General features: G+C 48.8%; 11 protein-coding genes across 11 annotated transcripts; 6 read left to right on the top strand and 5 right to left on the bottom strand.

Annotated features, from left to right (window-relative positions):
- Positions 1–791: 791 nt before the first annotated feature.
- N7519_005955 (inositol polyphosphate kinase KCS1) lies at positions 792–4,787 on the bottom strand (the record flags this gene model as incomplete). Its single annotated transcript, XM_057292731.1, is given in 3 exon segments — positions 792–2,688; positions 2,756–4,381; positions 4,399–4,787. 3 exon segments carry the CDS (start codon positions 4,785–4,787, stop codon positions 792–794), a joined length of 3,912 nt encoding a protein of 1,303 aa, XP_057147542.1.
- A 1,926-nt stretch (positions 4,788–6,713) lies between these two features.
- On the top strand, positions 6,714–7,625 carry N7519_005954 (DUF614 domain protein; the record flags this gene model as incomplete). The annotated part of the gene is made up of 1 exon (XM_057292730.1): positions 6,714–7,625. The coding sequence occupies one exon, from the start codon at positions 6,714–6,716 to the stop codon at positions 7,623–7,625; it is 912 nt and encodes a 303-aa protein (XP_057147541.1).
- Positions 7,626–9,227: 1,602 nt separating this feature from the next.
- N7519_005953 (uncharacterized protein) lies at positions 9,228–9,656 on the top strand (the record flags this gene model as incomplete). The annotated part of the gene is made up of 1 exon (XM_057292729.1): positions 9,228–9,656. One exon carries the CDS (start codon positions 9,228–9,230, stop codon positions 9,654–9,656), a length of 429 nt encoding a protein of 142 aa, XP_057147540.1.
- A 635-nt stretch (positions 9,657–10,291) lies between these two features.
- Positions 10,292–11,288, bottom strand: N7519_005952 (uncharacterized protein; the record flags this gene model as incomplete). Its single annotated transcript, XM_057292728.1, has 2 exons — positions 10,292–10,793; positions 10,846–11,288. 2 exons carry the CDS (start codon positions 11,286–11,288, stop codon positions 10,292–10,294), a joined length of 945 nt encoding a protein of 314 aa, XP_057147539.1.
- A 905-nt stretch (positions 11,289–12,193) lies between these two features.
- On the top strand, positions 12,194–13,375 carry N7519_005951 (uncharacterized protein; the record flags this gene model as incomplete). The annotated part of the gene is made up of 2 exons (XM_057292727.1): positions 12,194–12,289; positions 12,545–13,375. 2 exons carry the CDS (start codon positions 12,194–12,196, stop codon positions 13,373–13,375), a joined length of 927 nt encoding a protein of 308 aa, XP_057147538.1.
- Positions 13,376–13,915: 540 nt separating this feature from the next.
- N7519_005950 (uncharacterized protein) lies at positions 13,916–14,654 on the top strand (the record flags this gene model as incomplete). Its single annotated transcript, XM_057292726.1, has 4 exons — positions 13,916–14,052; positions 14,114–14,314; positions 14,380–14,524; positions 14,574–14,654. The coding sequence occupies 4 exons, from the start codon at positions 13,916–13,918 to the stop codon at positions 14,652–14,654; spliced, it is 564 nt and encodes a 187-aa protein (XP_057147537.1).
- Positions 14,655–14,841: 187 nt separating this feature from the next.
- N7519_005949 (putative ABC transporter) lies at positions 14,842–17,085 on the bottom strand (the record flags this gene model as incomplete). The annotated part of the gene is given in 4 exon segments (XM_057292725.1): positions 14,842–15,196; positions 15,214–16,168; positions 16,183–16,320; positions 16,374–17,085. The coding sequence occupies 4 exon segments, from the start codon at positions 17,083–17,085 to the stop codon at positions 14,842–14,844; spliced, it is 2,160 nt and encodes a 719-aa protein (XP_057147536.1).
- An 893-nt stretch (positions 17,086–17,978) lies between these two features.
- N7519_005948 (CAIB/BAIF family enzyme) lies at positions 17,979–19,858 on the top strand (the record flags this gene model as incomplete). Its single annotated transcript, XM_057292724.1, has 4 exons — positions 17,979–18,333; positions 18,398–18,696; positions 18,751–19,251; positions 19,307–19,858. 4 exons carry the CDS (start codon positions 17,979–17,981, stop codon positions 19,856–19,858), a joined length of 1,707 nt encoding a protein of 568 aa, XP_057147535.1.
- A 236-nt stretch (positions 19,859–20,094) lies between these two features.
- On the bottom strand, positions 20,095–21,012 carry N7519_005947 (ankyrin repeat domain-containing protein; the record flags this gene model as incomplete). Its single annotated transcript, XM_057292723.1, has 1 exon — positions 20,095–21,012. The coding sequence occupies one exon, from the start codon at positions 21,010–21,012 to the stop codon at positions 20,095–20,097; it is 918 nt and encodes a 305-aa protein (XP_057147534.1).
- Positions 21,013–21,475: 463 nt separating this feature from the next.
- Positions 21,476–22,099, bottom strand: N7519_005946 (uncharacterized protein; the record flags this gene model as incomplete). The annotated part of the gene is made up of 1 exon (XM_057292722.1): positions 21,476–22,099. The coding sequence occupies one exon, from the start codon at positions 22,097–22,099 to the stop codon at positions 21,476–21,478; it is 624 nt and encodes a 207-aa protein (XP_057147533.1).
- A 518-nt stretch (positions 22,100–22,617) lies between these two features.
- N7519_005945 (hybrid sensor histidine kinase/response regulator) lies at positions 22,618–26,572 on the top strand (the record flags this gene model as incomplete). The annotated part of the gene is made up of 7 exons (XM_057292721.1): positions 22,618–22,734; positions 22,794–23,845; positions 23,895–24,629; positions 24,682–25,731; positions 25,785–26,079; positions 26,183–26,297; positions 26,358–26,572. The coding sequence occupies 7 exons, from the start codon at positions 22,618–22,620 to the stop codon at positions 26,570–26,572; spliced, it is 3,579 nt and encodes a 1,192-aa protein (XP_057147532.1).
- Between the last annotated feature and the right edge of the window lie 1,284 nt (positions 26,573–27,856).

The following is a 27,856-nucleotide window of genomic DNA, read 5'->3' as shown; positions in this document are numbered from 1 at the left end:
ATCTGATATGCTGAGCCCAATCGTCCGTGTGATGGAGCTTCCAGGGCGGGGAGCGGTGTCAGCTGGGTGGATTCCGAGGTTGTGTTGTTCAATGCTCGCTACGTCATTGGAATGCGGCTTTTGACCATAAAGACTTATGTCCACTGTAGCACTATCGAGGTACAAGATAATGTATATGTTTTCCAAAAGGCATAGCCGTCAAGGCAAGCTGAGGGGGAAGAGCGGAGAGAGTGGAGAGAGTTGGAGTCATTCCACGTGACTCATTACAGTATACTATATCCGATCACGTCATTTGGAAAGGGATACATTGTGAGATACATAGTGGAAATGAAGGGGATTTCGCCATCTAGAGATGAAAATAGGATACTCATGTACAAGTAAGACCATAGGATAACAACCCATGCAGGAGACAGACCGAAAAAAAAAAGAAATTTGGAGACATTGGGGGGATTATCAATATCAATAAAACAAGACCGAGGAAACTGATACACGCCCGAGAAGAAAGACAAGGCTCCCGTGAGACAAAACGGAAAAAAGCAAAACTAAACGCAAAATAAAAACCTCAAACGACTCTAAATGCATCCAAGCGTTGACGGGGATCATAGAAGCGCCCATTGAAGGGCCGGGTCGTTATTTCGTAGTGTCGATCAGGTGAGATCAGGCACTGGTGCATATGAATGCTGGCATTCCGATTTGGAAGGGTCTATCCTCCGAACGCCACGTATCGGCAGTGGGCCGACATGATGAAAACAAAACAAAAAAGCAAAAGGCGAAAAGGAGAGGAACAGGAACTAGAAACTGACTTCGCCCGCGTCTGTTTCCATCATGCTCTCATCCCAGTATTGAGCAGAAGGTCTCTCACGAGCCGCAGGTTGAGAGCCCAGAGCAATGGCTTCACCTTCACCGCGTTCCACGAATTCGTCCAGACTGACCTCTTTCATGATCCGCTGGAAATACATACGGAGTGTACGAAGGCCACGCAGGTATCCACGATCAATGTCGTGCGGGGTGTGAGGCGGGCATGGTGTATCTGGAGGAAGTTCGTCCTCGCCAGTAACGCAATTAGCGAAGTCGACAATCTTCAGTTGAACGTTCAGTTTGCTCTGACCGTCTTCGGAGGCTCCATGTTTGAGTGGCGTTGCTTCGCCAGAACGAGGTGGCCCTTGCTGGGGTTGAGATTGCGGTTCTCCGTCATAAAGAATCAAGAGACTGCTAGCATAGAGGCGGTAGCGCTCCAGCCGTCGAATCATGTGCTCTAACAAAGCTAATTTCTCCAGAATGACGGGGATCTTTTTGGCAACACTGGCATAGCTAAGGCCGTCGTAAAGGAAGCGAGTGAGCGCATCCTGGAACTCACGACCAGATTTTAAATCTCGTCCGAAATACTTGTCTTCAAAGATGTACTCCTGCTTCTTGACGTTCCAAGCCTGCATTCCACAGAGCCGCACACCAAGCTGCTGCGACGTAGTGGACTGGCATTTCCGTCGCTGAGATTTCTTCTTCTTTTCGTTCGCCTCGATACCATACTGTCGGGTGCCCATCTTCAAATCCAGCACGCATGGTTTATTCATACCAGCTGTCAGGTCCTCAAGGAGGAGGAAGAACTGCACTCTTTCGTCCTTGCTCAGCTGTGCCTCTTTGGGGTTGCTGGGCAAGACGGTGCTGACAGGTGCATGCGGTCTGAAGCGGGATGGATCGGAAGTTATACTAGGAGCAAGACCTTCAGTTGTCCGGTAACCATTGGCCGAGTTACTTTCTGACACTGGTGAAACTGACCGTTTCGCAGTGGAAGAAGTATTCGACATTGAGGTATCGGCTTCCATGGAGAAAATCTCATCCTCCTTGTCAGCGCCATAATCGTCGTCATCGAAGAACATGAGCTCTCCATTGTTGCGAGAGTCCATGCTGCCACGTCTCCGGAGGCCACTCCCAGAGTGCCGCCGTCTTGTGTGAGGAGCCCGAGAAAGCGAGCTTGCTCGGTTAGGCTCCTCTTCGGTCCGGATCTTCTCTAGGCGGTTTTGATTGGCGTCTAGGGCAGTCGAAGCCGACGATGAAAGAGCAGGACCTTCACTAGGTGGAGTCTTTATGTCGATGGCGTCTGTCTTCAGAGCTTCGATTGGCCCAGGGACTGGTCGTCGATTGCTAGCTGTGTGGTCTTCTGACAGGTTCTCTCGGCGGTGGGCGGTGGCGGGCATGTCGGAATTGGCTCTTGGCAGATGGACATGACCACGAGCACGCCGTCTATGATGGTGAATGGCTGGAGGGCTGAATACCTCGCGAAGAACCTGCTCCTGAAGCTTGAGATTGACGGTTGTGGCGCCCCAGATCTTAGCCCGCTTGCTCAAAGCCGATGTATCCGACTCCGCTGACATACCCCTGAGACCGTCAACGGACCGTGCGCGGTTTATTGAAGCATCTGCTGTTCGTGGTCGCTGCTGGTGGGTAAAAAGATCCGCAGGAATTATGTGGCGATTGTTCTCCAGAATGACCTTGGGGATGACACCTGTGACTTGGGACTGGCTAAAAATCCGCTGTGGCTCTTGGGGCTCTGCCGCCTCGTGAAGCTGAGAGCTGAGTGCAGAGGTTCCATTGGCAGGTGGCGTCTCTGGAACTATTCCATCGGCAGTATCGATCTGATCCTTTCGTTTGGATGTCTTCGAGAAGGTGACATTCAGCACTCCGATGTATCTGACCAGAATATTAGTATGTGTTACACTGATAACAGTCTGCTTTCCATAGGATTGATTTTACGTACTTTGGAAGAAACACCAACATATCTGGGTGCCTCAGTTCAATGCGTTCATAGAACTCATTCTCCCGGTTGTTCAGCTGCTTGCATACAGCGCGTCTGGAAAATCGGAAAACAGTTGTGTGCCCACCAACCTGATGTCGATAGGGCTTCAATTCCACGGCACCAAGAGGCCCCGGTGGCGGAGGTTTGGGGCGAGACAGAAGCCGGGAACGCTGGGTCGGTGTGGCAGTCGGGGTTTCCGTCTCGTCGGCAGATTGTAAACTTTCATCTGCCGATTGAGCTTCGACTTCAGATTCGTAGATTGAATCACTGTATTCAGAGATGGTACTCAAGGGCTTGTCTGGCACACTCTCTCGTGGAGAATGGATATCGCCAGAAAGGATCTTACTTTCATTCTTAGATCGAAAGGATATATCCACATGGCTGATTTCCTTTTCGGGAGAATGGCTACGCTCAGAGGGTACTAACATCAGTTCATGACCTTTCTCCGCAGCCGACAGCTGACCTGGCTGCACATCATCGGGAAAATGTTGTAGCCCATCAACCTCATCAGGCACTGTACGCTCGTGGGGGAAGTAAACGGCAGAAGAGATCTGCTCATTTTCCTCCTCCTCAACCGCAAATTGCCCTGATTCACGCTCTTCTTCCTCGAAAGAGTCGGACGGAGATACCTCGGCATGAAGATTCTTCTGGAAGTAGTCACGGCTGCGCTCTGAATATTGAGTTGGAATGCTTTTTGAGAAAGAAGACCCATGTCTACCGCCAGGCGTGAGATGAAAGTTTCGGATCTCCTCTAGCAAGCTGCGAGGCAACGCTGTTGGGCGACGCTTGGATGGCTCATCATCATGTATGGTGTGGGGGGTCTCAGACGGCGGAGGAGGTTGGACAGACGGAGCATCACCAAGTGCGGAGAGCGATATGCTTTTACGAAGCAAAGTTTCGTCTGAACGATGTGATTCTTGTTCATAATCCATTATGCGATCCCTCGACTGCAACGTCTCATCTTGTGGTCGGCCGCGATCCTCCCGTCGTTTGCGATCCGGTGAAGAAGCTGTGTTTTCTTTGAAAAGGCCCAGGTAGTGGCTAGACTTACGGCTGCGCACATTAGAAGCCGGCTCCGCGTTGGTCAAATTGGCTTCAATTGCGCTGTCAACTCGGCCACGCCGACCTCTGCTGGGGCTTCGTTCAAGCGCCACAGGGGCTTGAGGGGCTTCTTCTTTCGGACTGTAGGATAAGAGATCCCGACTGACCTGGGAGCCCTCGCCAGAAGATGAGGTGGTCAAAGAATTGGAGGTGCGAGAGACATCATCTAGAGGCGGGAAGAGATTCCGTTCAGGTAAAGTGCCTTGAAACCAACTGGGTTTCGTACCTGCGTTATCCGATGGCACCTTGTACCGCTGAGATCCCAGATGAGCCTGCCCCGTCTCTACCTCTGTTTTCTTTGGATCAGTCGGCGAGGTCGATGCGCGCAGGAGAGACAAACGGGGGAGATCGGTGGATGAAAAGAGGGTAGAGGAACGCAATGGAGAGTTTCTGTGGACGTCAACTTCCATGCGGGAAGGGTCGACGTTAAAACGGTGGGGAGAGACCTTGGAGAATGCACTTGGAGACACGGATGCATCATCGAGGCTAGGGATCAAGTTGACCTGGCGTTCATTGCCCAAGGTCTTTTCGGGGGTAATTGTGGGGTATTGGCGGCACTATCTGAGGGAAGGTAATGAGTAGCGAAAATACTGTCACGTTCTGACAGCTGAGGCCTGTGGACAATATCCGAGTGCGCGGTATTCTCCGGAGGCGTGGTTGCGGTCCTTTTTAGAGGGAATAATCGGGAGGCGGGCTGAGACCAGGAATGGGCGGTGGGGGATTCAGCGCGCGACGGTGAAGGAACCTCCCCAGACCCCTGAGACAGATGGGACTGTAAGTGGTGACGTGGGCTAACCTCATGGGTATTGGAGCAATCATGTTGGGCAGGTGTAGCAGGTGTCACCAGGGGACTAGGCAAGGTATCTTCGGGAACGGACGGCGAGTTTGACATGGGGATGACATTGGTCAAGCGCAGGACGGGATGGTATGGAAACGGAAACCGGAGTGGTTGGAGCGTAAGTTTAAAAAGAGGATTTTAAGACTAAGAGAGATGCCTAGAACTGGAAGAAAAGATAGGCGTGTCAGAGGAACCTTGGAATTCTATGGGGGATTCAAGGGAAGGGAGTGGGGAAGGAGTTTATGGGCACGTTGGGGCACAGAGGGATCTTACAGGCTAGCAAAAAGCCGCAAATCGGTCGGAATGCCGGGAAGCGAAAGAGTCAAGGGGAGTAAGGGAAAAGGGAATTTGATGGAAGTTTGAGAAGGAGCCCTTTGGATCGTCACCGCCCTTGAGTGGATCCGATTTTCAAGGAAAATAAAAAAGATCAAAAAAAAAAAAGATCAAAAAGGAGGTATTGAAGATTTGTTGAAAATAGAGATGAAGATAGAGAAGGAAGAGAAAGAGAAAGAGAGAAAGAGAATTTGTGTGATAAAACAAGTTTGAGCGGGGAGTTTTGCCTCTTTCTTCACTTATTTAGGTAAGTATTCTACAGCTTCTACATATGTAGTCAATTGCGCAACGTCTTACAGAGCTTTCTCTGATGAATTTCTTCCAGGATTCTATATTGTAGGGGATAATAATCATGTATTTGAACCTTTGGGATAAATACAGAGTACCTACTAGAGATATGACGATGCCCAGGTGGATATTATAGGTTCTTTACCTAAGATTCATTGAGATATTCCATTCGATAAATTCAATTTGATATCTTTATTTTGATTATCTTGCATGATCTGCCAATCATCTGGCTCAATTCATAGTGTGCAGCCATGTCGATCGCTAATAGGGGGGGGGGTTCGACTCTGTCACATCTTTAATATCTTGGTATCTTTTCACTCCGTATCTTAAGAATTTAATATACTACCTAGGTATCCCGGGCCATGGTTAATACTTAGTAATAGTCTACAACATAATCCGGGGTTAAGCTCCCAGACTAAAACGACGAGGCTAAAATGACCAAGGCTTATTATATCTTCAGAAACTAAAACAACTAAAAACAGCTGAAACAACTGAAACCAAATTAATTGCCCCCACTTTGAAAAGCCACGAAACGGACCTTATCTTGAGGGGAAGACATCTGGAGAGATGTACACATAGTACACATAGTACATAGCACATATTCAAGAGTAGACTAGGATTAAAATTCCCAAAGCTGCTGCCTGATTACCTAGGTAGTAAATTTTTTTTTTTCCCTAAAATGCATAATCTGATGACTTTGTAAATATATGTGAATATAGTAGAATGTATATTGTATACTCCGTACACTTCTAAGATGTTAAAAAGCTTGGGCATATAAAGATTAAATGCCAGAGAGAAATAGTAAATATATAAGAAACCAAGCTACCTAGGTGTTCCCTGATCAAAACCAACAGCGCTTAAGTGTGTGATTGTGATGGGATAAAAGTGATTGGGAGCCGAGCGGGTCGTAACCCAACCAGAACCCTCAGCGAGGTGAAGAAGATGCATTAGGGGCCAAGGGAGAACTGGGATTGTTCTTTTTCAACGAACCAGCTTCCCCATAGAAGGGGAAAAATGAGAGGAGATCCCCGCAGAGGACTTTTGTACTCCCCGCTTGACCTATGGCCTCTCGAGTTGGTTTAATGCCTTCCATGCACCTGCTTTCACACTCTGAGGCCTATTGGCACTTGCACCTTATACATCCCCATTTTCCATCGTCCTAACACAAGTTCTTCTTTTCCTGATACCCATGTTGATCCTCGTGGGTAAGCCGTTGAGTCGCGTGTCATACAGTTTCCCACTTCAATTATCTGCCTTATGAACTGGATCTACTATTTACTCTTGAGAAGATTTCGGGCAGAATTACATCCATTTACTCGAGAGAAGGTTTATGAGGGAAGCTACTCTCTTAACTTCAAAATGGGTCGCTTGAACGTGGACACTACAGTTGGAGGAAATCACCAGAGATATTCATTTATGGAAACACCCCTCGAAATGCACCCATCATCTCACCAAAAGGACCTACCATCACCTCCCCCAGCGGACCAGACTGCGTCCCCGCACCATCATGCAGGAGAGGAACCCCCGAAAGAGCGACAGCGAGCATGGTCATATGCACCGAGTGAGAAAGAGCAATTTCAGAACCAGGGAATAATCCCAGACTATGCCAACTGTCCGCCGCTTGAGCAGCACCCAGCCAATTATGCGCCTTTGGTCCAAAACCAGCAGCAGCATCAGCAAGAACAGCAGCAGCAACAACAACAACTACAGCCACAGTATAACACTTCGATGTCTCCTCAGACGTACGCAATCGCGCCCGAGCACCACCAGCATGCCGCTCAAGTTTATGCCCAACCCTATACAACTCAGCCGTATACAAACATAACCGAACAACAAAGTCACACAATGTCTCCTCAGGCATATGCGAGCCACTCGTACACAAATATACCAGAGCAACAGCAGCACCAATGGCACCAACAGATCGGCATGACCATTTCACCCCAGTATGCGAACATACCCGAAGCACAGCACAACACCCCGATGTCTCCCAACTCATACGCGAGTCATCCGTATGCGACACAGTCCTACACCCACATCCCGGACCAACAGCCCGGCATCGAACAACCCCAGCAATATGCCTCGTATACCGAACCCCCCAGTTCGCCGCCCAACTCACCAGGACCCCTGCCGGTGAAGGTAAATCCCGAAGCTCCAACACGAACCGAAACCCTTCCCATTGCCCCGGACGAAAAATCCCTTACAGTCGCCCAAGTCACCGTATTTCCCTCCACCTACCAGGGCGACAACGTCGCACGCTCCCCAACCAGATGACCTGAGCGCATACCACCAGCCCGGCCAAACCACCCATCCCAACCAGGAGATAAAGGGGGGGAGGCTGGAGCAACGGACTGTGCGAATTTTCGAATTTCGGAATCTGCTGTCTGGGAATGTTCTGTCCGTGCATTTTGTACGGGAGGACACAACACCGACTGTCGATGAAATCGAGAAAGGAGGACCCGACCAATATGCTTGGGTATGAGACATGCAACGGGTCATGCACGGCGATGGGACTACTATGCGGATGTCAATGTAAGTCCAAGTTCCACTCAACTTCAAGTCCGTTCCAAGCCTGAATGAGATCCGCGACATGGCGACCGAACAATTCCCAAAAAGACAACATTCTTAACACCATCAATAGGGCTACTGGCTACGGTCCAACACACTAGAACGAGAAAAACATATGGTATCCAGGGTAGTATTGCGTCGGACTGTGTGCGCGCAACATGCTGTACGTGCTGCACATTGATTCAGGATGAGAAGGAGATCCAGAAGCGCGAGGAGTACCGCTCTCGTGCGGCTAGGGAACGGGGGCGACTCTGCTCTCGCCGTATACCACTCCCGGGCCGATGTCGTATGGTCCGCCGAGATAATACACATTGTCTGGCGAGGAACATGGCTAAATAGCATCTGTTTTGTATACATGTATATAGTTTATGCATTGTGATGTAATAGCGTTTATGATATGTCTTGCGGTTGATCGAGGGCAGTTCTGCTCCGTAAGGGGTCCGGAGATACTCCGTGGCTTGTCAGGTTTGTTAATCTACAGATGTACGGAGTATGTGTGAGGGAAATGCTAACTTTCAAAATCAAGGCTGTTACGTAAATCCATTACTCTCGTCAATGTTGTATGCAGGTGGAATGTGATCTATCATATTGTCACTGGCACCTCCCATCTGGGCTTTTCTGGGATTTTCATTCTGGGACTTTTGTAAACCTTACTGTCTTAACATGATGCTGGATTCGAATATTTGATATCATCTGTTTGATAATCATAAGCCAGCTTTCCACATAACAAGACTATTGTATAAGACAGGGGGAACTATGTGCCTGAACAAAATTGGAATTTTTCTTTTGTCTTTGGATGGGGAATGCAATTTGGTTCCTTTTGCCTTTGTCATTCGTTATCTACGACAAGGAAGTCATGATCGCTTTGTTAACATCTTCTAGATCTTTACCAGAAGGAAAAGAGAAATGAGACAAAGAGACAAACAGTGCTATTGTCTGTTGTCTCAATTAGGTTATTCTCAGCCAACCGACAAAGTCATTGACTCAGTACAACTATGAGTACCGCAGACATGAAAGAATTGAATAACCAGCCCGAAAAAAAAGGCTAGCTAAAAAACAAAGGCTTCTATAGTCTTTGGTATCTTTCTTCAATGCATAGCTACGTGAACAGTAACCGGAACTCATAAATAGCTCTTATTCCAGCACTTTCCCGAGTAAGTTGATCGAGCAAACTAGCCCAAATCGCTAGAACAAGGCCCGCACTCTCTTTCGTTCAGTCTACTCGATCACACTTCATTAACAAGAAAATCTAGGTAAGTCCCAATCCCAGAATCCTACTTATACCCGAGTTACTTCCCCAGCAAAAGGATGCCTAAACCGGAGCCAGCACGCTCACCGTATCAGAAAAGCTTCCAAAAGGAATGCCGCGTCTTTGCGAAAGAAGCAGAGGCTCTAGCTGATTATGCCAGACAACACCCGGAAAATGATGAAGACAAGCAGAATTCCGATATCCATAGTGGGCTTATAAGTCTGTGGTGCCAAATATCGCGAGTGAAAGATACCGGACTCGATATGGTTGCAGAAACCCCGAGATGTTCTCTTGTTCTCAAGGAACGCAGCTATTGGTTCATCCGGGATCTGGCCGATCAGACCGAGTTCGAGGATGAATGCGATGAAGTAGAGGCCCGTCTAGAAAGTCTGGCGATAAAGGTCGAAGGTCGTGAGATAGAGAACCTTTGGCTTGCTGGATTTCTTGAGACGATGGCTTTACATTTCCAGGATAAATTTAACGTATAGATGGTTACCAGTAGAAATGAGAAAGGCCTTTTCTTCTAGAATTGCGTGTAAACTTGTAGTATTCGTGTTCGTGGATCCAGCCACGATTACATGTACAGGGGAAAAAAGAGAAGGTTCAGCCAGGGGGCGGCGACTTCTTATATACGCCAGATATCTAGGATTACTTATGTGAGGAGGAGGTAAATTGGGATGTTTTCTGACCAGGGTCAGAGATGGTCTCGTCACATAGCCATCATCGACAGGAAATTGCCAGGACAATATGGCGTTCCATACACCGTAAGCAATGCTCTCGGGGACAACCCGCTGATGCGCTTCGTTTCCCTTTGGATGAAATGGATTTTGAAAAGCTAGCGAGAGTTAGCTGAGGTGAGGTAGACTGGTTCCGGTTTGGTTTCCTTACGGGATAATGGGGCAGCGTTGAAGGAAGTCTAGTTCCTCCCGTGGACGACACGGTGTGTCTCCGTGGGTAGAGCAAAGGACTGTGTATGACTCCTGTGGAGAAGAGAAGAAGGAAGAGAGGAGAGAAGGGATCCGACGGGTTCTTATAGGAAAGGGAATTGAAAAAAAAAGACACCTAAAAAGACACCTAAAAAGACGTCTGAAAAGAACCCCGTAACGGACATCGGAGCGTTATACTACAGGATAATCATAGTCACGCCTAGTGCCCCCGCAACAGCCAAACCGCCGATAATTGCGCCAAATCCATCCAAGGTAGACGCTCGGCTACCGAGTCTATACGCAGCGTTCGACGTAGAAGCAGCAGTTCCCGTAGCTTCAGACCTAGCAGTGCCAGTTCCAGCCTCAGTCCCAGTAGAGTTGGCACTGGTAGATCCACCCGTAACCCCAGCTGCCTCCAGGTCAGACCGATGATGCACCATAGTAATCATAGGAGCAAAAGACATAGCGGTCAAAACATGCTCGACTCCAGCAGGAAAAGACGTCGATGAAGTCGACGTAGTAGCGCTCACAAATGAGTTCACATCGTAGGTGTTTGTCTCCGTGACGCCGGAATACACCTGTGTCCTGGTTACCTTTTCCCAGCTGTAGTCACTGTCCACGTAGACCTCGCAGCCGACGCTGGGCTTGTAGGCCGGGACTTGACCGATACATTGGCCGAGACCATTTGGTGTCATGGAGCTAGAGGATGAATTAGCTCAAGTTCGCTGTAAAGAAGGAGATGCTGACTTACCTCGGACAGCAAAGCGCCAGCGTCTGACTCGGCTCCAACAAACTCGCCAAAAGTGTCACAGGCTCCTCGTAATACGGCATCTTTTTTTCCGACGTGGTCAAGAACCCCGAAATACTCAGAGACTTGTCATCGCGCGCAGCCATACCAATCGTCTCCCAGCGGGAAGGACAGTACAGTCCCGGTGAGTAGTATCCGACAGAACCGACCCATTTTTTCTCGTCGTACCAAGTTGCCGACGTGGTCGTGCCAGGGGGCATACAGTCCCAGTCGCTCGTTGATGTAGGACAGCCGACTTGGAATTGGAGTAGGGTCCTATCATCATTGATCCAGGCGAGAGAGAGTCGATCCGTGGCGGTACAGCTGGGCGCGGGGGTGAATGTTGTTGTTATGGGGCCATAGTTTTCGAAGGTCCAGTATCCGCCGGCGACAGATGCGGTAGTCATGATCGCGAAAGTTATGCAATCCCGATGTTTGTTGAGATCCAAGTTGGAAAAGAAATGATCTCTCAAAAAGGGAGATTCGTGCAGCCAGCGCGCATTTTAGAACAGGGTCCTTTGGCAAGCCACAGTTGGATTGTTAAATTATCATCACTAGTACTCCGTAGTGCTCTTGAAATGATCGAATGAGGCTTAGAATGCTTAGCTTTCGGTGGATAATCTGCTCCGTTCGTCTCGCTAGCCAGGCGAATTGCCGGTCCGGCCGGCTTGGCAAGGACCGAGCCAACTTAGATCTTGAGGCTATCGCTCGCTTAGGTTAGTGGTGTCTTACATGTATGGTATAGAGGGAATGCGTTCTTGCCCCTGACTTTTGGGCTTCTCAGGCTCTAGGTGGGATTAAGCGAGGTGTACTCCGTAGACTAGTGATTCTTAGTTTTGGAGAGCAAACTATATTTATCTCCCTCACTTGCGGGATTTATACCTAGATCCCAAAGCTATCAGGATTGACAAAATTTCGGCTGCATTGGGGCATAAGAGAATTACTTCATGTGTTTAGAGTCCTTGAATGAGGGCGATACAGCCGGTACAGTTGACGACGAAGAGAAGAAGAACCAACCATGTGAGTTTAAAGCTTTTTATTAAGCGCTATATTGAATATAGGCCTAACTAATCTAACGCATCAGTCCACGGATATTCGCTTAACTTCCTGACTTTATTTGACTTCACTCGGCCCTGGTCACGAAAAAGCATTCACAAAGTTGAGATGATAGTCATCGTGCAGTTCAAGCCTTCATTGTTACATCACTATATAGAGTTTCGATCCAGCCCTAATATAACGTACATCGATCTAAATCCGATATAATTATTCATGACCATGCCAACTCGACACTATATTCATCGCTAGTACATCCATGGCCACCAGTTTGGACGATTCGGTGATCGATCATGATGAGATCGAGGATTATTGGAAGGAAGAGATCGAAGATAACAATTGCCTTCTATGCGGAGTGCGTTGAGAAATATTTTACTCCAAAATTGTGAGGCCAACACGTCCCACTGTTTTGTTCGGGGAAGATAAGTGGAAATACCGCAGGAAAGCCAAAGCAGAACATGTGATGGTCCCATCAAAGGAAGTTGAAGAGGGAGATTTCGCGAAGTACCCCTCCACGTGGTCATCCACGGGTCGAGCCCACTGAGTGTCATAAAAGCGTCCTAGGTCCGTAGTCTACATATGTATTCTAACAGACACAGTAATCAAACAGCCTAGTAGTACCAAGTACTTCCTGACCGGTATCACTACGATTGAATACGCGAAAGTTTTTCATCCTTACGTGATTCCAAAAGACCCCAACGTGGCCCGAATCGGCGGGAAAGCAGGCAATCTCCAGTATGATGATACCTTCGTTCAATTCCATGCAGCAAACATCGAAACACAAGCGAGTGAATTTCAAGACGAAAATATCGGATTCATTGTCCACGCCCACTGCTGGGCTCTTTTCAACCACATCATGCCCACGGCATTGGTTGAAAAGAAGCTGGAGAAATTTATTCGTGCCGGCCGAAAATACTGGCGGAACAATAGGTTATGGGGAATTCAGGATTGGGAGCAAAAACAATGGAAGTCCGGGCATGGCCGTACTTATAAGGGGTTCGAGTTCGGCTGTGATATCTACAAGAATCCTCTCATAGTACCCGAGGTTCAAAAAGTAGTTGACAACGCAAGGAAGACCAAGAAGGAATACATTGCCCCTCGTTGCAGTCACGTACCATTGGAAGTTGCGACTATGATCGCCGAGTGGACTTGCCCTATTGACTACACACCGGCTGATGTGAAGAATACACGAAATATGCTTTCGGCATGGCAGTGGACATTACCGGATTGCTTTTGGAAGGTGCGACTGAAAGAGGAGTTATTCGTTGAACTGACCTCACTGAGGGAGTCGAATTATTCAATCGATTGGCAGGCCTTACGGCTTGATTTGATGGCTCTTGTTTCTGATCGGGAATGGTACGTCTCTAGCGGCTTGCCGAATCGTGAGCGAGTGATTGGATTTATGACTGCTATCAAGTCTAATTTCCTGAAAATAGCCTGAGGATGGGGAAGATTGATGCTGAAAGTATTGCTATATCGCTGTATGTCAAATGGATTGCTATTTTGGTATACCTGATTTTGATCTCTCTTTATAAACCGGACTGACCTACATATCCTATAAGTGTAAACTTGCAGCTCTGGATGGGGATCTAGCCATGGATGTTGATTAGAGAAAATGTACTCAGTACTTATCACAAGGCAGCATTCCCCGCATAGTGCTAGGTACAGGATACCTATGTATACTAAAGCATCATAAACCCAGCCATTTTGAGAGCCAAGCAATGCCTTCACCCAAAGAAGAGATGTTTATTGTCCACACCGTCAGTACAGTGCGCCTAAACTCTTAATAGTGGACTATAGGGGTCGAACTGTCCAGAGTACTAAGCCGCCAAGCTAAATCGCATCCCCGCCCAAACACACGCACATGACCCGCATGGATGTCAAATCTCTGAGAAGTCCTTCGAGAGGGGTGTTCTCCTTTGCTTTTGCCTAAATGTTCTCTCTTGATTCCCGAGCTTCACAAGCTGCACGTAAACCCAATATGCGCGGTCTCGACGAAAGCACCGAAGCTCTTTTACGTACTGGCCAAAAGGCCCAGGAGCAAGTGCGACATGCCTGGGATGGCTTCATAAACTTCGCTGCGCGGGATAATGTCCTCGAGGTTGCGTTGGGTTTGATGTTAGTTCTCCCTTTGCATAACAACCTAACCACCCTGCTAACATATAGATCCCAATTGAAGTATAGCTAATGCGTTCACCAAAGTCGTCACATCATTCGTAACAGACATGGTTCTGCCGATTGTCTCTCTGCTGCCATTTTTGAACCGAAACATGGATCAGAAATTCGCCGTTCTCTCCAAGGGTCCGAATTTCGACCAGCAGAATGGGTATAATACCCTCCTTCAAGCGAGAGAAGATGGAGCACTGGTTCTGGCTTATGGGTATGTAGACCTACCCAGCTACTCATGTCCCTTCAGGGCGTTTTGATACAAATAAATGGATGCAGGGCGTTTATGGAGACCGCTCTTAACTTCCTGGGGGTCAGCCTTACTCTGTACGCGGTCGGACATCTATACATGCTTATCTTCCAGGACAAGATCATCAAGCCTACTGTCCGCTGTCCATACTGCAAGCAGTATATCAGTGAATCGGTAAGTGGTTTGATCCGATATGTGTTTTGCCCTGGCTAATTGTTCAAAGGCGCTTCGGTGTCGACATTGTTCAACATGGCAAGACGGAAGGGAAGATGATCCTGGGAGTGACGAAAGTTCTCGCTCATAACTGGCTGATGCCGAGTCAAGTTTTGTTGCGGGAATTCCCTAGGAGGTACATGTGTTTTAAATGACGGCGGACTTTTCGGAAATATAGATTGATTTGTCGCAGATGAATTGGGATTTGAATTAGATGTACAAGAAGTTCTATAATACAGTCGCCAAGAATGCCAGATCAGATCTAAATATCTATACCACTAAATCGACCACCATTCGAATTCAGAAATATCCTGTACCGGCAAAGTATGTTGTTTGCGGCGCCACGTCCTGCGGGCATGCTCGAGGAATGCATCTGGAGGAGACCAGGCTGCCTCCCAGGTCTGAGGGTGTCTCAGACTAGTTTTAGATTGGAGAATGCCAAAGCGGAAATCAAGCGGATTCGGAGTGCCTGCGGGAGACGGCAGTCGCATGTAGTAGCGGACGCTGTCAGGAATCTCCTCAGCAACATGGCTAGTCATGATCAAGGCTTGATCCTCCGTGAGACCAGTGAACCGTAAATCCACCTCCATACGGGTTACATTGGAGGCACGGACTTTAGCTCTCTCGCCCTGTCTAGGAAGTGCAAGCACATGTTACGCTGTGCTGCGGATAAGCCCGAGAAAGCTTCGTCGAGGATAACAATATCCGGCTTGGCGACGAGGGCTCGCATGAAAAGCACAATGCGTTGTTGTGCGGTGGTGAGTTCACCGAAGAGAATTTCATCCGCGTATCCAACAATGTGATCCAGTAACGCGTATCTATCTAGCTTGACGTGAGTCTGCTTGGTCAGGGACGGGAGAGGGAGACGGGCAGTCGATATGTTATCTGCCACCTTGCTCGTGGTGTAATTTGGATCCAGCTGGGGCCTGAAGTATTGCAGGATTGCAGATATGTCTAGATCTCGTTCAATGTTCAGCTTCGGCTTTGATAGGAAGGTTTCGGCGAAGGCAGTCTCGAGAGCTTGACGGATTGACAGTTGACGCGGGAAGAACGCATGGATTTCCGGTGACGAGTGTCCAATGCGGGACTGCAGTTCAAAGATTGAAATTCCTGGTTTTCCAGGCTCGGGAAGCCTGGATCGTCCAAAAAGTTTGACAGGCTGCCCATACGCCTGCGGATGGTCCGACGTGATCATCGATAGCAATGTTGTCTTGCCTGATCCATTGGGACCAAGGATCGCCCAGCGCTGCCCCCGACGGACTCGCCAGTGCAGCCCGTCCTTTATTTCGTCCTTCACCTTCTGTTGCCAATCACCGAGTATTACCTTGTCCCCATACTGGACACGAACTCCTTCCATATCAATAACTGGCTCTCCGCCTAATGACGCATAGACTTCTAAGGACTTTATAGGGTTCGTATGCGCCACCAAATCCCCAAGGAGTTCTTTATCCAAGACACCAGCCTTCAAGTCTGCTTCACATTTCTTCAATATTTGTGTTTGCTGTTCGGGTAGAGAGTCCCGGTCCTGCTTAGACTTATTTGCAACGTAGCTCCAGACATTGAGCGTGTCATCGATAGCTGCCCTTGGCCCTTGCAGGAGAGGACCTTGTTGGAATTACCCACAACCATAATGTGTGTGATCCAGTCCGGCACCTTGTCCTGGGGGCGCAGAGCCATAATGAGCCGCGGGGCGTGTCTCTTCGCTAGCTCATGAAGAATTCCAGAGATCTTTTTCACAGCCACCGGGTCCAATCCCACTAAGTAGAGGTTAGAAGGTCACAGCCATCGAATGTGCAATTTAAACACTCACTGAATGGCTCGTCAAGAAGCAATAGCTCTGGTTTGCTTAAAACCGCCTTTGCAATTCGCGCTCGGCGGGTTTGACCATTGCTCAGGCTGGAGACTGGCAAGTCGAGGATATTTCTGAGGTCAAAACCTGAAATGGTCTGCTGGAGCAAATTTTCGTCATGTAGCGTGCCTTGCTCGTCGCCCTCCATCGGATTCAAGGAGGTCTGGCCACGCAAGTATTGCAGCACGGTCCAGTCGGTTTCCTCCCGATAACTCTCATAGCGAGCACTAAGATATGCGCCACGGGTTCCCCCAATAGCCCCCGAGCCCTCACCACTAAATCCAACATATTGGACTGCATTTTCCACCACGCGTAACTGCGGGTCCTTGTCGGCGATCTCGTCTGTGAGGAGGTACGGATATGAACGTGCGTTGGGCGGGATACAGATGTGTTGGCCACGGAGGATATGGAGGAGGTCGGTTCGGCCAGATGGGCCAATTATAGCCCAGTGTTGCGGAGGTGCTGCCTTGACGGCGCCGTCAATGTGAATACCGGGTAGAGTGAGGTTCAGGTTTGGGAAGAGAGGTGGATTAGACGAGTCTTCGGCGGTTGGGTATTTCTTGTAAAAAGTTCCATCCTGAATGCGCAGGAACGGGATTTCGGAGACGAACCGGGTTGGGCGATAAGCTGCGAGCCGGAATGCCCTCGGCCGCAATTTAGTTCGGAGTAGCATCGTCGCCTACTGGAAAAATCGCAAAACTGCGGAGATTGGAGATTCGGGCTAACATTTTGTAGGTCACGTGACTACATGTTGCGATTCTAGATTGTCATGCAGAGGTTGTACCCGAGCTCCAAAGAGATCCATCAATTGTGCCACAGCGTAGGAAGATTTGGCACGATATTATGAATACAGACAGTACTTTATGCGACATCTAATCGAACCATGCTGTCGGAGTAATATAGACAGAAACTGTTTTTCCAAAGTTGTATGCACATATGTACATGTCGTCTGATCTGAAAAAGCTTCACTTTTATGCCTATCCCACTCTTGAATCCGTCAAGCATCATTAAAAGTCGCAAAATGAGCTGAATTTGATATTGCCCACCTGGGCATCTCATGCTGTTTGTCATATCATCACGTGACGGTTCCGATCTAATCGCATCCGATCCCGATAGCCGTCTGTTTCGGATCTGCGTCGTGCGGGGTGTAGCTTGACTCGAGGTGATTCATATCCGCTGTGTATTGCGATAATTTGGAGCTGCAAGTAGACAGCACTTGGTGAAAAAGCACCATAAATTTCTTATAACCAGCCAAGTCGTAGTAGATCCCATAGATGTAAGCCGACGGCTAACCCGTGGACCTTGGGGTAATGGGGCGGGTGTGGTCACCCGACGGCCAAACTCTCGGGACCCGATTACCAGAGGTCGTCATGGACCCTTATATAGCCGGCTCTTACTTCGTTTCCCCACAAACATTCTGCGCATCTCGTGCTTCTAATTACGGACTCTCACGTGGCATGACGCGTGTTGATCCGATATCAAAGAAGTCACCTTGAACCTCCATCCACCCAACATTCAAGTGCAAGTATCTACAGAGAGGGAGAGAGAAATAACATGACAGGCAGCATGTACTCTCCGGTCCTCGAGACCAGCCGCATCTTCTCCGAGCTTTGTGAGCAGTCGGAACGCTTCGACTTACCACCCGAGGTCCTTGCAAACAAAGACCGTGTCTCGTTCTCTACCAGTCATAATGAAATCTACTTCCCCATTCCATTTAAAGAGACCGAGACACTTGCAGCGCTGAAGGGCGTCGAAGGTTCCGTGGCCGCCGCCATTGCTGACCTGCGCTTTGGTGCTGGCGCGGGACCTCGGGGCATTCAAGTCAACCTCGAAGCTGCCACTGCGTTCGGATGTCAAGCGTACATGGCAAAGGTGGATGGCTTGTCGAAATTGGACCCGGACGTGAAATCAAAGCTGAAGAGTATGTACTTCCGTGTCGATGTCGACTGACCTATCGAGCGACAAGACAATACTGACTGTCACAGATACGGATTTGCTGGCTGCCCAATCTAACGGCTACCGACGTATGTCGGCGAATCTCTACAAGACTAAGAATCCAGACGAATTCTTCCATATCCATGGTTCGCTAGAGGCTACGACTACCTTGAACATGATTGGACTGGAAGGCCAGCGACCAGACTTGACTGACTATGAAGAAATCATCAAGGTTATTGAGAATAAGGTACAGCAATACACAGCTGCCGAGCTTGAAGAGATGAACAAGGAGAGACGCCAGGCTGGTGTGACTGCTTACAAACATGAGGACTTCATCAAGACTCCCCATGTAAGTTTTGCAGTGCTGTATCCGAACGCAACAATCAGGCTAATCATTTCACAGGGAAAACTCAACGTCGAAGAACCTGCATGGAAAGTCACCAAATTGCCCGGGGATCTTCCTCCAACTCCTTTCCCAGCTAGCAGCAATGGCAGTAACAAGATTCTCGAGGGCATCAAGGTACTGGAGATGTGCCGTATCATCGCAGGCCCGACTGTTACCCGTATTCTAGCCGAGTATGGTGCCGACGTTTTGAAGATCACCAGTCCAAACCTTTCCGATGTGCCGTTCTTCCAGGTTGATGGTAACATGGGCAAGCTTACAGCGGAACTTGATTTGAAGAGCGAGGCTGGACGAAAGCAGTTTGAGAAGCTACTGGATGATGTGGATGTTATCGTCGATGGCTACCGTCCTGGAGCTCTGGATAAGCTTGGCTATGGAGCAGAGGCCATGGCTGCATTGGCCAAGAAGCGCGGCAAAGGCATCGTTTACGTGAATGAGAACTGCTTCGGATACGAAGGCGAGTGGGCTGGCCGCGCTGGATGGCAGCAGATAGCGGACTGTGTAAGTTACCACGTACAGTCTTCAATATTCCGATCACAACTGACCTTACCTACAGGTGACCGGAATTGCTTGGGCCCAAGGCCAGTTCATGGGCCTCTCAACACCCGTTGTACCCCCATTCCCCATCTCTGACTACGGTACGGGCTGCATGGGTGCCATCGCCGCGCTGACGGGTCTTTATCACCGCGCGAAGACTGGAGGCTCATACCACGGTAAAGCCTCGCTGATGCACTACGACCTTCTCCTCTTTGCAATGGGTCAATACCCAGCAGAGGTGCAGGAGGAGCTTCGTAAGGTGCAGCCGCCCGAGTTCTTCAAGTTGCGTCACTGCGATAGCGTTGACCGCATCTCGTCGACTGTGCTGAAGGGTATGCAGGAGCGATTCCCGCACTTGTACAAGCCTGCTGGTTCTGAGTCGGAAGGCCGCAAGCCATTGACAGAACTATGGTCATCGCGCGCATATGGCGCGGATGTCGAGATTGTCAAGCCAGTCGTAGCCATTGGCGGAGTGGATAATCAGTTTGCACGGTCCAGTCGTCCGAACGGATTTGACCAGCCTGCGTGGGAAGAGTTTAACATCGAGGAGACAGATGTGAAGAAGTGTTAGTGGTCTCGGCGCTGCCTTCGTTTCATTTCCTTTGCCCTTGAATAAGAGAAATGAACTATGCATAGATTCCAATTGAATACTAGTCCGCAAGTTACCTTCAAGCCAGGATGTCTGACTTAGATTCAGTATTGCCCAATTGAGGAGGTTAGCCTTAACATAAGATAGGGATCTCCCGCTTGATTCATTTATTGATAGATTCAGCCAAAATACATTGAGAGAGCTGGGGTACGTAGCCGTCACGTCAGTACAGGATACATCTTTCGCCAATAAAGTCGTCTCCAGAGCCTAACGATATACCAACTTCCCTGAAAACGCTGTCTCTCCCATTGCTCTGATGTTCCTTCAACTAAGAGAAGATTGCGATGCAGATCATCGAGGGTAAGAGCGCGCTTTTGGGCATGTGTTAGCAAGAGCTGGATGGCCTCTTTGTGGTTCCTTTCCGCTGCCTCTGCCAGCATTGATAACCCAAACTTGTGTTCGGGAAGAGGATTAGCCCCTCGTTCTAGGATGAGGCGTAGAGAGACCAATCGCCTTCCTTTATGACCCACGCGTGACCAGCAATAAGGTAGCTCCTCCCATTTGTCTATATCAGCGCCATAATGCAAAAGTACATCAAGAGTCGCTGCTGCTGCTTCAGGGTCAGGAGCCTCTGCAGCATTGCTCAGGTAAGGTCTTATATTGTGGTCGTATGAATAATACTGCCGGAGTGCGCCGAGATCAGAATTCGGGTCAAATCCTTGGTTGAGGAAATACTCCGTGGTTATTGAGTCTCCCCTTCTCACAGCAGCTACCATTGCATACTGGTCATATATGTCGCTGGGAACAGGTATCACGCCATATGGATGCAGAAATTGAAGCATCGTTGCCCCTCCTACGGCTGCGGAGGTGAGAATCGTTCTCTCCGTGCCCGCCAGGCATATGTTCAATGTGACACCGTGATCGAGCAGTCTTTGAACCAAAGCAACATTTCCACTCCGTATAGCCCACTCGATTGGGGCAAACCCTTTTGTGCCAAACCTCGCCTGACAATCTGCTCCTCTCTCGAGGAGCATATCGACTATTGACGGGAATGGCATGGCTGCGACAAGGGCAGGGGTGGCATTCCAATCTATCTTAACCTCATTAACGCCATGCTTGAGTAGTAATGCCACCATGTCGGTGTTCCCACTCCTAAAAGCCCTCGTCAATGGAGGGTCGGTCCATGTTATCGATTTATTACGCTTAGCTCCTTTCTCGAGAAGAAGCGTGGCGATTTTGATATCACCCCTTTCCACGGCCCAGGAAAATGCTGTTTCAGATTCTTTGAAAAACCATGGCCTGCAGGGAGCGCATGTCTTGTCTGGACGACATCGAGCCCTGAGTACCTTTTTCAACATCTCTTCAAATCCACAGGCTGCAGCCACAAGCAAAAGCACAGCCAAGTCCTCGCTTCTGGCCCTAATCTTGCTCTCTACGTCGACATAGCCCAACAAATACCGAACCACTTCCACATTTTGCCGCTCTGCAGCCAGCCTCAAGGTACCCGAGTGTGGCCCCATTTGGCAATACGGGATTGGGACAGGCCCCGGCCTCGACTAATAACCGAACAAGGCTTTCGTTTCCGGATTCCACTGCTCTTCACAGAGGACTACACTCCCAAAAGTCTGCGATATCCACAGGAACCCCGGCTTCGATTAAAATCCTAGCAACATCCGTCTGGCAGGCCATGGACAGCAGCATTTGATCATTTTCAACATGAACCATGTAGTCGATCGTTTCGGGATATCTTTCACGGAGGAATCTCACAACGGCTGTATAGCCCTCTGAGATAGCAACAAGCATGGCCCAGGCAATCCTGGGCTGCCCAAAATGCGCCATTCCACCATAGGCACGCAACAGATGGACGACAGAGTCTTGCCCGTAGCAAAAAGCCCTATCCATTGGGTCGTCCAAGCGAGTAACATCCGAGTCATAGCGGAGTAAATCCTTGTTCCATTCTGGCTCTGGTCCCTGGGGCCACCACATTTGTCCTCCATTTAGACGAAGAACCCATTCCAAGAAAATCTTGACTACGGCTTCATGCCCCCCACGAGCCGCCAAGGATATTGGCGGGCTTTCTTCAGGGTATGTACCCAAAAGCGGGGCACCGGCTTCGAGTGACTTTCGAGCGACAGTTCCTCGACCATGTCGAGCTGCCCATTCCAGAGCGCAACCGTTGTAGCGGTTGACATTATTCTTGTACAGGAAAGTGTCGAGTGACATATGCAGTTTGCGTGGTCGTTCGTGACAGAGCGCTGATATCGCTATCAAGTTCTAAGAAGTCGGTGATAATGTAGATTATCTCCAACGGGAGATCTGGAAATTCCATGATTATAGAATTGTAAGAGAACAAGTTGTCAGGCGAATTGAACAGTGGAGAGAGAAACGTCTGGTATTCCTGCAGAGACGCTTTCACTTTCATACTGCTTTGTCTCTGGATCAATTAACGATGATCTACGTAGTCTCCGAGTCCCTTTTAGGCACGGTGCTGATGTGTCGATGGAGGTGTATGAGATCTGGACCTTTAGAAAAGAGAGTCTAATAGAGTCTAGACTAGTCCATGTCAGTCTTAGCTCTAACCGAGGCTCCACTCCCAAGGTTTCCCCAAAAACAGGGGACTAACCTGTCTTTTGGTTTTTTTCGTAACTCTTTATTTTTATCTTACTTCTAACATCTTCTTAACTTCTTAACCTCATTCTTATGTGGAAGTGACCAGCTATAGATCAGCTGGCCCATCTAATATGGGTCAGCCCGAAACTGATGTCGAGCGGGAGAGAATTCGAGATTTGTCTAAGTTTGTTCCCCGCCCTGCGATCGCGATCCCCACTAACACACCCCCGATCTCGACAGATATTATTGTACATTTGATCAGCCAGTCTCTACAAGCTCAGACCAGGACGTACATGATATACCACAGGACATACCCTCCCCCCGTCTTCCCAACGATACCACTTTGACCGCGCTGACACAACTGGGAGTCTATCGCTTTGGCTGTAATCGGTCTTTCGTTTCAATCATCGACGGAGAAAGTCAGCACGTCATTTCAGAGGCAACGGCCTCGATCTCTCTTCGAAACAAAGATCTTCATCGCCCAGACGATGGCATCTTCCTGGGTGTCAATACACTTGACTTGGAATGGGGAGTGTGTCCCCACGCCATTCGACTTTTCACTGGACAAGATTCTTCCCAGGTGCTAGACACGGAGAATATAACAGCCAACCAGACACGCAACATCATTCGCGATTTCACAAAGGAGGACTTCTACAAAGATCGCCCGTATGTGCTTGACTGGCCTTTCTTTCGATTCTACGCCGAGGTGCCATTGTACAGCCCTTCCGGGTTCGTACTAGGTTCATATTGTGTGGTGGACAACAAGCCACGAACCGAATTTGGAGATGAAGATGTGGCTGCTCTCCGGGAGATTGCCGACTCAATTTCAAACCACCTTGAAAATGCGCGGATCGTTCAATATCATCGTCGGTCAGAGAACTTGGTGAAAGGGTTGACAAACTTCGTCAAAAGTCATTCAAAATTTGACCCTACTGGATCCTCCACTCAAGGTCTGATTGAAGCATCTGCGAAGAAGCTCAATCCTGAAGATTTAGGGCTAATAGTTCAGCCAGGCGATGTGGGGGGAACGCTTGATTCTTTATCCACAGAAAAGGAAATTAGTGGCTATGCACCCCTTGACCCAAGGTCATCCACGAGTCTTAATGGAAAGGAAACGACGATATTTTCTCAACATATACCTTCCGCGTCAAACTATACTCTGCCATCATCTCAAACTTCGGACCGAGCCGAACCGCTTCCCTGTTCTGTAGAAGGACCCCCGGAATCGTTAGTGCCAGACAATGTGCCTATCGCTGAACGCATAGCTGCAACTTTTGCCCGTGCCAGCCTCCTACTGAAAGAATCTTTGGACTTGGACGGTGTGGTTTTTCTTGATGCCTACCGAAATGACCCGCAATTGTTAGTCACTCCATCTTCAGATAATTGACATTTTCTAACTCCATTTTAGCGAACCTTCTGGACGGCATGATGATTGGGATGCCTTGCTGAATTTTAAGACACGTTCGCCCATCGCTTCGCACTCTGGTCCTTGGGGTCTTCCTGATGAAAATTCACCCAAAGACGCAAAATACTACTGTGGTTCCTTGGGTCAGGCTATAAGCTGCAGGTCAGCTAAAAGCAACACTGACTCCAAATGCCAGGTCAAAGTGACCGAAGAGTTACTGCATTCGTTGATTACACACTTTCCAGACGGCCGCATCTTCAACATGGACAGCAGGAGTAACCTGGCCAGCTCCATTGACTCTCCAAGTGGCAATTCAGAGATCCCTGGTCCCGATTTTGAAATCATCCGGCAGATCTCTCTTTGTATCTCTCAACAGCTCCCTGAAGCCAAATGTGTACTCTTCTATCCTCTATGGGATTGGAGCAAATCCCGATGGCTTGCAGGTACACTGGCTTGGGTGAATGGAACCCATCGCCCTTTGGGTGTAGAGGACCTGCACTACTTCAAAGCTTTTGGAGATTCTATGATCTCCGAAGTGTCTCGGATACACTGGACCGCCAGCGAGAACTCGAAATTCGACTTTGTAACCTCGATCAGTCATGAGCTCCGCTCCCCGCTTCATGGGATCCTCGCGAGTGCAGAATTGCTACATGATATTCCGCTTCAGCCTGCGCACCGTGATATGGTTAACATGATCTCGACATCGGGATTGACTTTGCTGGACACAATAGATCACCTGTAGGTTTTATTCACAGTCCATCTAGCGAACATGTTACTAACTAATAGCAAGGCTGGATTACTGTAAAATCAACAACTTGGCCACTACGCAACGTCTCAGCGAGGCCAACGCTGAAGATTGTGGAACAAGCCTAGTGTCCAATTTCAATCTCGATTCCTTGGTTGAAGAAGTCACCGTGATACTCCATACCAGTCGAAAGGCACCCGGGCGTGTCTCGGTCCTTGCAAGTGAAATGGCTACTGCTATTCCGCCCTCTCAACCCACCTCTTGTGTTACTCGAAGTGGGGATGAATTGTCGGTGGTAGTAAACGTTGAGCAGTCCAGCACCTGGAATATCCGATCAGTTGCTGGTGCCTGGAGGAGAATAGTCATGAATCTCCTCGGCAATGCAATGAAATGGACGCAGACTGGCCTCATCGAGGTATCTTTGTCACAAGCCGCAGCTCAGACCGAAACAGAACCACATCTTGTCCATCTCCGCGTTACAGACACGGGCAAAGGAATTGCACAGGACTTTCTTAGAAACTCCGCATTCTCCCCATTCACCCAGGAAGACGCCCTATCAGAGGGCGTTGGGCTTGGACTCAGCGTCGTGCATAAGCTAGTGACTTTCCTGAGTGGTCATCTCAAAATAACCAGCGAAAAAGGTGTTGGTACCCAGGTCGATGTTTACATTCCTGCAGAGCGTCCCAAGGACCATGTCCCCGCCGAGTTATTCGACAACGCTTCATCGCTGGAAACTCAAAGACGCAAGGACACTCTGAAGGCATGCCTCATTGGGTTCAACGGCTGTCCTGACTTGACGGAGACGCCCACTGGCATCCTAAGCCCCGATGCGAAACGGAAGATTTCGATTGAGGACACTCTATCCAATATTTTCAGGGTGCAGTTTGGATGGCATATTGCACTGGCAGAGTCACTCGAGAAGGGAGAGGGTGACATCGCGGTTATCGAAGAGGCAAAGTTCAACGCTATTTTGAATGATCAATCACCCTCTACCATGAATGCCGGTCATCATTTCAAGTTCTTCATTGTCTTGGGCAGCACGACACCCTCCCTAGGCTCCTCTCTACCTCCGAATGCATTCCTGATGGCACAGCCGTACGTCTAGAGTCCACCCCTTTTGCCAATAATCGAGCTGACCTTCGATGCAGATATGGACCTCGGAAGATCCGTGAAACCGCTCAAAGAATAATGGATTTACACAGGTCACAAGCTCAAATCGGCGGCCTTGAAGCTCCAGTTACCATTCCACCTATAAGCCATGAAATTCTTCTGTCAAAACCTACCCCACAGAACATACCGGAAATACCAAAAGGTCTTTCACAAAAGCCTCCAGTTGAATTGATCAGTCCGGGTCCTCTTATCACGGACTTGCCAATTCGATCGTTCAGTCAAACGAACGATATCCATGTTCTCATCGTGGATGACAACGACATCAACCTCCAGGTAAGTATTCTCCCGCAAACTCGGTTACGTTAAGGTTGCCACTTTCTCGTATATCGGTCCTTTCAATCAATTCCTTGTGATGTGGCTTACAACCATGGAACAGATCCTGGCTACATTCATGCGAAAGCTTGGCTGTACTTACGACACGGCTTCTAATGGACTGATTGCATTGGAACAGGTTGAATCTTCAAGTCGAAGATATGACTTGATATTGATGGGTTAGTCTACAAGTTCCTTGAACATCTCTAACCCCAATTTTACTAACTGCGTGGTTCCAGATTTATCAATGCCTATAATGGATGGTCTGGTCTCCACCAGTAAGATCCGACAACATGAAAAAGACCATGGTCTCCAACCCTCCCGCATCATGGCTGTCACAGGCGTCGCTTCGGATACCATGCAGCAGGCGGCGGTGACCGCAGGTGTCGACGACTATCTAGTCAAACCTCTTTCTCTCCGTAAACTGAAGAAGCTCATGGAACCTACACCCTAATTGGATACCCTCTCCCGTGAATACAACAGTTACCTTCGACGATTTTTGGAAGGCTCGTTGAAAATTCCCGTTCAGCGTTAGCCTTCAAGATGTCATGATACCATAGCATAAGGCCCAAAGCAAGACAACGAAGAGCTTAGAAGTCATTGTTGACCAATGAAACATATATTTACATTCATAGTTCCGCCTCATCAATATCATAAACTAGATGCCTTTGTCCAGTTCCCCGTTTATCCGGGACGATAGCTCTACAAACACTCGAATTCTGTCACCCGCGAGAAACCCCACAACCTCATCCCTATTCGCCATACAGGGATTCACCACGGCCGATCCTCACCCTAGCCCAGCCCACGAATCCCGCCCCCAGAACCACCCTAGCCAACAAATACATCGTCAGCTGCATGCCACCATACCTAACCACGGACTCGGAGGTCGTGATACACAGTCAAACAGCCATAAGCCGCTAGAGACGATTCCAACTGCGCCGCCTCGAGTCTCAGCCCGGCGCGTAACTCGCACACCATGCATGTGTTGTGCTTGTGTAGGCGCAGCACCGTTGCGAGACCGGCCGGTCAAGCGCTGATCATTGGTGCCGTGCGGGGTTAGCGTGGTTTTTGCTTTTGTGTGCTGGCAGTCATTGTTTTCATATCTACATGGGAATGTCGTGATTGGCTTATCTGTCCCGTCTATTGGATAACGTGTCTGGGTGGGTGCTGTTTTCGAGGTTTGGACATGGGTGCGATGTATGTGCTGGTTTGGACTGTGCTTACCTTGCGTGGTTCGGATATTGTGGTGGGCTAGGTGTAACGTTGGAGTTTTTTTTTTAGTTCTTGTCATTTGAATTGAAATTGGGATTTGGGTTTGCACCCGGCTATCGAGTACTGATTTTATTTCTTTTTAGATGATGTTTTGGAGAGATATATATTTTCCCCCGTATACTTCGTCCTCTGGGTATTGGGTATGTGGTCCGCAGATAGTTACCGAATCGGGTAAGTACCACCGAGGTCGCAGGTTGAAATATCCTTGACTATAACGGACTATACAAAAACGAGATATAGCTAGGGATTGCGAGAATATGCACGAAATCCAACTTAAACTAGAGTACATAAAATCTCAAACTCGACACACGAATATAGACTAAAACAGAGGCAAATCTAACAAACAATCTGATTCATGTAAACTTTAGTACATATCACTATCACCGCCACAATAATTGGCCCCCAAGCCCGGTGGAGATGGTTCGTATTATTTGGAATTGTACGACTATCACGTACATCAATATTG

The sequence above is a fragment of the Penicillium mononematosum genome (genome assembly GCF_028829835.1).
Source record: "Penicillium mononematosum strain IBT 11891 chromosome Unknown utg000003l:1.0-8172316.0:1.0-8177699.0, whole genome shotgun sequence".
In the NCBI taxonomy this organism is placed as follows: Eukaryota; Fungi; Ascomycota; class Eurotiomycetes; order Eurotiales; family Aspergillaceae; genus Penicillium; species Penicillium mononematosum.
This window is presented reverse-complemented; position numbering and strand designations above follow the sequence as displayed.